The sequence below is a fragment of the Euprymna scolopes genome, chromosome 45 (genome assembly GCF_053919585.1).
Source record: "Euprymna scolopes isolate OS-2025 chromosome 45, ASM5391958v1, whole genome shotgun sequence".
In the NCBI taxonomy this organism is placed as follows: Eukaryota; Metazoa; Mollusca; class Cephalopoda; order Sepiida; family Sepiolidae; genus Euprymna; species Euprymna scolopes.
The window spans coordinates 43494958-43507457 of NC_136526.1; the positions used below are offsets into that span (position 1 = coordinate 43494958).

A 12500-nucleotide genomic window follows, 5' to 3' on the forward strand; every position below is an offset into this window, starting at 1 on the left:
GACATACCTTAGTCCAACAGGTAATGGTCCATGTATGTGGTCAAGAATGGATTCTTGACTTTTCTACCCAGCTCTGTGAACAACTTTGAGGAGACCAATCTACACCATTAAAATAATGTGAGGGTATGATTTAAAAAATTGAAAGGTTCTATTTACAGACAGTAGCGATACGAACTGATCAATCAAATTGAGCCATGTTCTGCTAGTAACCAATCAGAAGCCAGAATTGTGCCATAAAAATATGGGTTATTTTAGAATTCCTGCACATAATGTTCCGTGTCCATATGAGAAAGATGTTTGCTCTTTGTCTGCAAACTTTTAAAGTTCAACACTTATACAGATCAGCCTCCAACCGAAAACTCTTTTTTGACTCCATGGTTTATACAGATTAGCTACCCACTGAAAACGCTATTTTTCATCTCGGGACTTATACAGCTTAACTACCCATCGAAGACTTCATTTTTCATCTCAGAACTTACACAGATTAACTATCCGCCAAAAACTCTATTTTTCATCTCAGTACTTATACAGATTAGCTATCCATCAAAAACTCTATTTTTCATTTCAGGACTTATACAGTTTAGCTACCCACCAAAAACTATATTTTTCATTTCAGGATTTATACAGATTAACTACCAACCGAAAACTCTGTTTTTCATTTCAGAACTTATACAGATTAGCTACCCACCAAAAACTCTATTTTTCATTTCAGGACTTATACAGATTAGCTACTCACCAAAAACTCTATTTTTCATTTTAGGACTTATACAGATTAGCTACCCACCGAAAACTATATTTTTCATTTCAGGATTTATACAGATTAGCTATCCGCCAAAAACTCTATTTTTCATTTCAGGACTTATACAGAGTAGCTACCCACCGAAAACTCTATTTTTCATTTCAGGACTTATACAGTTTAGCTACCCACCGAACTATATTTTTCATTTCAGGATTTATACAGATTAACTACCTACCAAAAACTCTATTTTTCATTTCAGGACTTATACAGATTAACTACCCACCAAAAACTCTATTTTTCATCTCAGGACTTATACAGATTAGCTATCCATCAAAAACTCTATTTTTCATCTCAGGACTTATTCAGATTAACTATCCATCAAAAACTCTATTTTTCATCTCAGGACTTATTCAGATTAACTATCCATCAAAAACTCTATTTTTCATCTCAGAACTTACACAGATTAGCTATCCATCAAAAACTCTATTTTTCATCTCAGGACTTATTCAGATTAACTATCCATCAAAAACTCTATTTTTCATCTCAGGACTTATTCAGATTAACTATCCATCAAAAACTCTATTTTTCATTTCAGAACTTACACAGATTAGCTATCCATCAAAAACTCTATTTTTCATCTCAGGACTTATACAGATTAGCTATCCATCAAAAACTCTATTTTTCATCTCAGGACTTATTCAGATTAGCTATCCATCAAAAACTCTATTTTTCATCTCAGAACTTACACAGATTAGCTATCCATCAAAAACTCTATTTTTCATCTCAGGACTTATTTAGATTAACTATCCATCAAAAACTCTATTTTTCATCTCAGAACTTACACAGATTAGCTATCCATCAAAAACTCTATTTTTCATCTCAGGACTTATACAGATTAGCTATCCATCAAAAACTCTATTTTTCATCTCAGGACTTATTCAGATTAACTATCCATCAAAAACTCTATTTTTCATCTCAGGACTTATTCAGATTAACTATCCATCAAAAACTCTATTTTTCATCTCAGGACTTATTCAGATTAACTATCCATCAAAAACTCTATTTTTCATCTCAGGACTTATAAAGATTAACTATCCATCAAAAACTCTATTTTTCATCTCAGGACTTATTCAGATTAGCTACCCATTAAAAATCAACAGATCTAAGCCTATCTATAAGACTCACATTGTTATGTATTAGCTGTGGCCAGTTGTTCAATATGTGTTTGTCGAGTCTGTATAAATGTTAACATCTTTTGTCGCAGGTATAATATATATATACACACTGACAGTGAAGTAAAAATCACAACACAGTTGATCTATAAAAATATATTGCTTTTATTACACACCAACAAAGCAGCTTTTGATTCTAAATTATTACTGGTGTTTTAACATTTCTGAAAGGCACGTCAGGTGGCGCAGACTTTAGCGGTTGTTGGGCGGTAAAGAAATGGTCACAGAGTCTTTCTCTCTCTCTCTGACCGACTGATTGTTTTTCTTTGTGATGATTTTATTTATAAAAACGTTTCTTTCCTGTTGGAATGTTTCATATTTGCTTTGTCTATTGTTTCAATCCTTTTGCATGTGTGCAAAATATTAAATGTTCTTTCCTTCCTGGGGTTGCCTGCCAATATCTGACAACATTACATGTTCATCGTATCATTTTCATATCGTTTCTCTCCATGCAACACATGTCCTCAATCCTCTCTTCCCAGGTTTCACTTCTATATATTATCACACTGCAAACACAAGCCTAACAGACTCTTTCTTTCGTTGACAATGATAAAGCTTGGGCAGAAGTTCCCTGAAATTTGGGTATATCCTATTTTCTTCATGAGTATTATCTCGCCATTAAGCTAACATCCCCGCCCTCCTATGAAAAAACAAAGATAAAGAAAAATCTGTTTGATGCACATATCGTATTCCAAAAGTTACGTAAATTGATCAAGTGGTTTTATTCTTAAATAAGAAAATCAAATTTTATAACTAAACAAGGAGTGACTGTCTCATGATGCCATGCTGAAAACAGACTGAAGGAATAAGGGAGATGACTCTAAATAACGTAAACTTGTAAGATTTATAAAAAGCAATTCTTAACATGTGGAAGAGGGGACATTAGGAAAACTGAAATTTACTTAAAACGATATTTTTCATAAAAATAAAAAACTACGTGAGTTTTGGTGTATGATATTTTCCTTTCATCATGGGTATGTACATCATACAGATTTTTCTTTCTTTTTTTTTTTCATAGAGTCGGGACAAGCGCCAAGTTAACTACTTATATCTTTCAGACAAATAACAGAGACAGCAAATACTCTTTTCATTAAAAAAGATGGCAGTTATGTGCAAAATGATGAGTACTTATGCAGAACACGAACTGTGTTATCGTCAGAATTATTCAGATAGTTTACATAAAAAGCTGAACGGTGCCAAAATTTTGAGCCAATCAAATCGCAGCAGCCAACATTATTTAAGAAACCACTTATTTGCCAAGAGAAAAAACCCAGCAAATTCTTGATCACTTATCACTATTGATAGTTATACTGTCTGTGTAGAATTTTAAAATTCTCATCCAGACATAATCTAAATGTATCATATAAATTTCTATATGCATTGAAAAGTAAAATCGCTGTATATGTTATTTGGTGCCATGGTAACTCAGGATTGAGTCCTGGTCACGGCACCAAATAATGTATCTGTTACATAACGGATTTGTATATATTCAAATGCCATTGTTTCTTTGTAAACGTAGGTACAAAATAAAGTACTAGATTACGTATGTTACATTCGGTGTGTGGATTCGACATAAATGTGTATGTATAATGTACTTGCAGTGCCATGTCAATTAGTGGTGTGTATACACAGACATAGATCATGACTCTTGAATGTATGTATAAAGTATTGTGTTTATCATTCAGTCAAATTCATGTCTTTTAAATATAAGTATAAAATACATACTTCATCATCATTTCAAATAAACAGTTCAAAGTAAACGGGACACATATCAAAACATCGTCGTTCTTTAACAAACCACTAACCCCTTAATTTTTCTCATTCTTTGGTGTTTGGTACTTGTCTTAGAGACGCTGGAAACAAAGCACTTCTATGCAAAGCAGTAATACAAGACAACTTGTTAAACATGATATAACTTTAATTTCTCAGTCCCTTGGATCTCGATGTTGCCTGCCAGTTTCATATTATTAGTCTACATTTTCTCCATCATGTCCCCTTTAGTTTCTTAGAACATGTTGTCATGATATATCATTGAACGGATCCCCCTGGTAACTGGTTTCTCAACTCTCTGACTAATGCGATGCTTGTTAACCTATATAATCCAAGCCAGTTTTTGTGGTGGATATTAAAGTCACCAAATACATGTACTTGTGTGTTAGTGTCGAGGGAGAGTGCTGTGTCTGTTGTCAGAGACTTTGTTTATTATGGTACAGTCCTGGGTCGAGGGAGAGCGGTAGAGAAAATAAAAGTAGTTAATGTTATGTTGTATGTTTAGTCTAAAGCACATAAAGGCTTGATCGTCCAATTCTAGGTTTATTTCTCTAGTCAAGGGGAGGGTGTTACGGAAGTAGACTCCAAGTCCATGCATATGTCTGTCAGAGTCCTTACGGCAGAGTGGGAGATAGCCAGGCATGTTAAAGTAGTTAGAGGGGATGGCGGAGTGTAGGTTAGTCTCACTAAGTGCTAAGATATCCAGGGTGTTTGTTGAGAGAAATGCTTCAACATCAGCTAAATTAGTTCTAAGCCCACGGATGTTTGTGAATGCAAGCCTCAAGGGAGAGGCAAGTTGGATTTGTTTGTCCCTAGGCCTGGTTTAAGCTTATTTTTGTACTGTTATAATGTTTTTAAGGAGTTTCAGTTAGGTAAGGGGGAGCTGAACAAGAGTTTAAGCAGGGTATCAGACATGCAACACAATTCTTCAAAATGATATTCGGCAATTGATAAAGTCCATGCTTTTAGGAGTTCTATAATTAAAATCCGCTAATAATAACGAAACAAACAAAAAATAATTTTCAAAATCAAGACCATTATTTTCCAAGACTTTCTAGGGGACTCAAATGATCTATAAAAAATATATATATCTGTACGCTTTCGGATTTAATCAAAGTACCATTAAGCTGGCTTTGAATCAAAGAATTCCTGACACGTTTCCTCAACTTCATCAAATGGGTCGAATTGATAACCCTTCAGAAAGTGTTGCATTGAGCGGAAAAGGCTGTAATCTGATAGAGCACAGTCAGGACTGTAGGCTGAATGTGGTTGAATCTTAACGCCATCCAACTCCTTAAACTTGTCTTTGGTCTTCCTGGTGGTGTGTGTCCTGCTGCATCAAAGCACACTTTTGGTCAATCAAAACCGGATACTTACTAGTTGCTTACAGTAAAGTTTGGCACTGATGAAATGACCATTCGGAACCAACTGACAATTGCTTACAGTAAAGTTCACTGATGGCATGACATTCCGAACCAACTCAAAATAGACGATTCCTTCAAAGTTCCACCGAAGGCACAGCATGACTTTCTTGCAGAATCGATTTTGTTTTGGAACCGACTGTGTTTCTTGCTCTTTCTGAATTCATTGCTCGCAACTCAATTTTATCAATTGCCATCTGGAATAAAAAGATGAAGATAACTATAACAATATAAAGACAAAAAAATAATTAAAAATTGCATAAAAATTCAATTTTTAACAAGTGTTTTCAAACCTTTTGGTACAACTTAATACAAAGAAGAACTAAATATTTATCTTAATTTGAAAAATATCATAAAAGAGAAAAAAATTCAGTTAAAAATTTGCTTGCTTGCCATTAGTTGTTTGTTATTCAAAAAATGAATATTTATTCATGAAACTTACCTTACAATAGTTGTTTTTTTCTTGATTTGAATTTTCTTAAAGTTTTTTAAAAATTGTCCAATAAATACCCATTGTATTCTCTTCATAACTACACAAAGAATATTGTTTTCATTAAATTTTTAATGAAGTTATTTTTGTAATATAACAGGAATAATATTTTTTCATTAAAAAAATTGATTATGTTTGCACAAAAAAAAAAAAAATCACAAAATTTTCGTTTGCCACAGTTTAACATTTTACATGAACTGGCTGGAAAATTCCGATGATAGCCCAGAACTTAAAACTTAAAGTTTTTAATGAAGCTGTTAATTATTTAACCTTTTTCTTTTCTTTCTTCGATATTTTGTTTAGATGGACTGAGTCCAAGACAACTTCCTGGCAAATCTTCCTTGTCGAAATATAAGCCTCTTCCAGCAATAGGTACGAGGAACCAAGGAACTTCTCCAGTTGATATTTTCGAAACTACATCGGATTACCAAAATGAAGATCAGCTTACAAAAGAGATGGAAGGGTATAGTTCGTCCCACACTGTCAGAAGCCAAACAGTTGAATTAACAAGGGAATCATCTCCGGTGCAAAATAATGACCATCTACATTTGGTCAGTCCTTCATTGGATTTACAAGAGACATCAACTAAACTAAGACAATCTCATGAATGTAACGAAGATCAAGTGTCAAAAAGAGGCAGTCCTCAAATTTCCACTGCAGTAGCCCAAGACATCTCTGCTCCAATTGCTCTGTCGGCGCAGCCCAGCCTGAAAGAAGCCAAGACACTTTTGGCTGTTAAACTGCCCAATGGGCGACGTATCCAGCATTTTTTCCGTCTCACTGATCCTTTACGGATGGTCCGTCGGTTCGCAGAGATCTCAAGCAAACATGACCTTACGGATTTTAAGTTGGTCAAAAGTTTCCCACGTGAAATCCTGGATCTGGAACGGACACTCGAGGAAAACGATTTATCAGAAAAAACGCTCCTTCATTTGGAAAAATCCTCACCCTTGTAGCAGTCACGATACAAACAGCAGTAGCAGCAGCTGCAACAATGCATGGTACGCAATTTTGGATCTGTGCTTAGTTTTCTAAGCTTGGCACTGATTGGTGCAAACATCCAACTTTCTTTCTGGCCTGTCCAATCAGGGACCATCTCACTGGTGGGCTGAGCATGTGATGGAAGTTGATAAAAAACTGGACTTTCTCTCTTTTTTCCAGCCAGGAGACGATAGTGAGCTGACTCATTCCACAACACTTGAACCCCCAACCCTCTTCCTTGTTGAGGAAATGGTGAAGAATGCCTCCTGCTAACTGGCCCTGGATTTCGACAAAAATTCAACACACGTGGACTAGATAACGTAACACACACACATATCTACATAGATAATGTAACACACACACACATATCTACATAGATAACGTAACACACACACACATATATCTACATAGATAACGTAACACACACACACATATCTACATAGATAACGTAACACACACACATATCTACATAGATAACGTAACACACACACATATCTACATAGATAACGTAACAGACACACATATCTACATAGATAACGTAACACATACACATATATCTACATAGATAATGTAACACACACACATATCTACATAGATAACGTAACACACGCACACATATCTACATAGATAACGTAACACACACACACATATCTACATAGATAACGTAACACACACACATATCTATATAGATAACGTAACACACACACATATCTACATAGATAACATAACACACACACATATATCTACATAGATAACGTAACACACACATATCTACATAGATAACGTAACACACACACACATATCTACATAGATAACGTAACACACACACGCATATCTACATAGATAACGTAACACACACACACATATCTACATAGATAACATAACACACACACATATCTACATAGATAACGTAACACACACACATATCTACATAGATAACGTAACACACACACATATCTACATAGATAACGTAACACACACACATATCTACATAGATAATGTAACACACACACACATATCTACATAGATAACATAACACACACACATATCTACATAGATAACGTAACACACACACATATCTACATAGATAACATAACGCACACACATATCTACATAGATAACATAACACACACACACATATCTACATAGATAACGTAACACACACACATATCTACATAGATAACATAACACACACACACACATATCTACATAACGTAACACACACATATCTACATAGATAACATAACACACACACACACACATATCTACATAGATAACGTAACACACACACACATATATCTACATAGATAACGTAACACACACACATATCTACATAGATAACATAACACACACACATATATCTACATAGATAACGTAACACACACACACATATCTACATAGATAACGTAACACACACACACATATATCTACATAGATAACGTAACACACACACACATATCTACATAGATAACGTAACACACACACACATATATCTACATAGATAACGTAACACACACACATATATCTACATAGATAACGTAACACACATATCTACATAGATAACGTAACACACACACACATATCTACATAGATAACGTAACACACACACACATATATCTACATAGATAACGTAACACACACACATATATCTACATAGATAACGTAACACACACACACATATCTACATAGATAACGTAACATACACACATATCTACATAGATAACGTAACACACACACACATATCTACATAGATAACGTAACACACACACACATATCTACATAGATAACGTAACACACACACATATCTACATAGATAACGTAACACACACACACATATCTACATAGATAACATAACACACACACATATCTATATAGATAACGTAACACACACACACATATCTACATAGATAACGTAACACACACACACACACACATATCTACATAGATAACGTAACACACACACATATCTACATAGATAACGTAACACACACACATATCCACATAGTTTACTGTACGCAAATATTTTCCCAAAAAATCTTTAGTTAATCATTGGAAAACTTAGCTTAGTTGTTAAGATAATGAGCAGACAACATTAAGGTTGCTGTTGAAGTAAATTCTGCTTTGTGTACTGTTGTTTATTATGCTATCTCACATTCAAACCCGGGAAAATGCCAGAATACCCTGAAAAACATTGTTAATTCATTACCCAGCATAGCAACTGCTGAATAGCGTAACCGTTAGAAGCGCCGACTATCGTTTGAGTGGTCGAGTTTCCATTCTAGCTTTAGGTAGTTGCTTGTCTAGTCACACTAATGAGCTGTGATATAGCGAAACAGTACTGTATGTGATGCTATATATATATATATATATATATATATATATATATATATATATATAGCATCACATATATATATATATATATAGCATATATATATATATATATTTTTTTTTACACAGGCATCACCACATTATCAAGGCCAAGAGGCCACTAAAGGATAAGGGTTAAAGAGTGTACAGTAATCATTAGTAATGAAAATTTGGTAAATTTGATAACTTATATGGAACGGCTCATCAAGAACTTATTTACGTTAGACTTGAACACAACCATATTGTAGTCAGCCGGAAAGCAGGAAAACGGAAGACAATTCCACAGGCGTGCAGTTCTAAGAAAGAAGCTTTGTTCATGGAATCTACGTTTAGGTTTAAGCACAGATAAAGAGTAGGGAGAATTATTGATAGTGTTTACAGCTAGTCTAGTGTTTCTTGTGAAAGTTTGACGATATATATATATATATATATAGATAGATATATAGCTGTGATATAGCGAAACAGTACTGTATGTGATGCTATATATATATATATATATATATATATATATATATATATATAGCATCACACACATATATATATCTATAGCATCGCACATATATATATATATATATATATATATATATATATATATAGCATCACACATATATATATATGGCATATATATATATAGCATATATATATATATAGAATATATATATATATATATATATATATATATAGAGAGAGAGAGAGAGAGGAAGAGAGAGAAAGAGAGAATAAGTTTAGAACATAAAGAGTAAAGTTACATAGGAACTTTATTACATTATCAAATCAATAGGGATCAATGAGAAAACCTTTTTAGGCTATGGCATTTCGAAGCTAGATGCTTCTCATCAGAATAGGAGAAACAGAAATTATATAAATGTAAACGTAAAAATACAACACCGACTTTAAAAACATTCAGATTAGAAATGGAAAAGTTTTTGAGATTGGAATTGGAAAAAATTATTTCGTGGTGGGGGGGGGGTAATGTGATGTGGATAAAAAAAAAGAAAAGAGACAGAAAACAAACAATAAAGGCAAAAACAAATACATAAAATAATATATATATATAAAGCAGAAAATTAAAATTTATAAAAATATAAAAATTTCAAAAACTTTTAAAAACTGTAAAAAAAATCTTTTTAATTTAAAAAAACATTAATTGACTTGATAATTTAATAAAGTTCCCTAACCCTAACCCTAACTTTAACGCTTTTATTCTATTGTTTGCTCCTCTTAACCGAGTGGAGCGTCTTTTATCCAGGTAGATTTGTCTTACTATTGAAAATTTAATTTTTAATTTCATTTTATTACTGTACTAGCGGGGGTACCCGGTGTTGCCCGAGTGTTTGTTTCCGGGACGGGGGGGGGGGGAGTTTAAAAAATGTTATGGTAGGTAAGTAGGAAGGATCAAACCCGGAGTCATGAGTAAAAGTAGGAAAATAAAGTGTGAAAAAAAACAAACAAAAAAACATCTGCAACGTTAAAAGTTCAGCCACCAAGAAAAGTCCATTCCAGCTGTTTAGGAAAAAAAAAAAAAAAAACGACTACGGTAGGTCGGCGCGAACGCGAAAATATAATGTGAATTGTCCAGCACGCTAACCACTACGCCACAGAGCACTGCAGCTTAGTTTAGTGATTTTAAATAACTTCACATGAAAGAACTACGAAGCCAAACCGGTGTTCTCTTCTCAACTGTTCCTTGTGAACGATCCCCAAACGGTGTTGCGTGGTGGCAGGGGGAGGAGGAATTTATAAGAGAGAAAATATTTTACCACTTCCATTGATCTTAACCGATTTTGGCCGTGACTTCTCAGCAGAAAAAGTATAGAAATCTAAGATTATCGAAGAATTTGAGAAATAATAAGCCTATAACACACCTCAGATATTGTTCTGCCGTTTGTGCATATTATATTTGCATGAAATATCTTGATTTTTAATCCTATTAAGGTCAAAATTAGACGGGGAAAAAATGAGTTCATTTTATTTATATAGAGATATACATTAATTGATATAATAATTAAGTGAATGATTTTGTGCTACGAAACAGATACAGTCAAGAAGTGTAAATATCAACTGAATTAAAAGAATAAATTGTAAGATGATCAACACCATATAATTTGGAATATAGACTTTTGTCATTTATTTATTATATGCCCTGTAATTACATTGAAAGTCTTCAATCAGGATTATTAGTATATATAAAAAATAAATATAAGTGAATAAAAAATATTTCCACAAATATATGTGTGTGTGTGTGTGTGTGTGTGTGTGTGTGTGTGTGTGTGTGTGTGTTACAGAAAGTCAGAAAAACACTGGTGCCATTGGTTTTAAATCTAATATAAAGAAACCATTTAATGGTCAAAAGATATTGAATTCTCTTAAGTCTCTGTTGAACCTTCAACCTTCAGGAGAATATCACTTTAATAAGTCCTCTTAAATATAACATATAATAAAAACAACTTTAAATTATATTCCTAAACATAAATATTAAAACAGTTCTATGATTAAAATAGATTTTCTCGAATGGAACATGTAAAATATGTAACTTGGAAATTTGAATTCGTAATCTATACAGAGTTTATGAAACTTAATGTGCATCAGGTATATTAAAAATATCTGTTTTATGTGTTAAAATTACTTTGCGGAATAGAACACTTTTGCGTATATATTAATTAGATTGTGAACAAAGAACAAACATACAGAAATACAACTTTATTATGATAAATTAATTATAATACATACAGAACAAACATACTTAATTAATTATAATACATACAGAACAAACATACAGAAATACAACTTTATTATGATAAATTAATTATAATAAATTCAAAATTTATTATTTTCTCTTGTTTTTAAATATTATCCACTATCTAATAGTGATGGGACGATTCCAATATTTTCCCCTGATTCTAATACAATTACCGAGTCTGTGCTAAATTCCCGATTCCGATGCCATTACCAATTCCGATTCTTTACAAATCTCTAATTATTTAACTGTAAGATTGTTATTTTCCCTGATTTCTGTAAAAAAAAATAAAGATATTTTTCTAAACGTCGAAATACACTTGTGGAGGATGATCTATCGATTTTAGATTTACTGGTATTTTAAAATCAATAAATATTTATTATTTTATCATTATTACCAGCAATGAAAGATTTTAAACAAAATCAAATAAAAAAGACAATTAAAAGAATCGTTGTAGCATTGGAAAATAGGCATCAATTTTTCCGATTCCAATATCCCCAAATCTTTTGATTTTTCTGATTCCCGATTCCGATTAACCGTCCCAACACTACTATATATATGAAAGGCAAAATGCGTGTGTGTGTGTGTGTGTGTGTGTGTGTGTGTGTGTGTGTGTGTGTGTTTGTATGTCTACCTAAAACTTTCGACACATGTAACAAACACTGACCAAATCGGTACCATTAGAAAGATCTGTCTCTCGGACAACAAATATCCAACAATTGGGCAAAAACATTAATTCTTTGACTGTCAACTGGGCCGTTTT

General features: G+C 33.1%; 1 protein-coding gene across 2 annotated transcripts in view; it reads left to right on the top strand.

The window, feature by feature from the left end:
• Nucleotides 1-7846, top strand: part of LOC145269508 (uncharacterized) — a 52431-nt gene extending 44585 nt beyond the window's left edge. For both annotated transcript variants that reach the window (XM_080125246.1, XM_080125247.1), the window contains exon 4: nt 5956-7846. In XM_080125246.1, the coding sequence (XP_079981372.1) occupies nt 5956-6608 (653 nt within the window). In that variant the 3' untranslated portion in view covers nt 6609-7846. The remainder of the gene's footprint in view (nt 1-5955) is intronic.
• Nucleotides 7847-12500: the final 4654 nt, after the last annotated feature.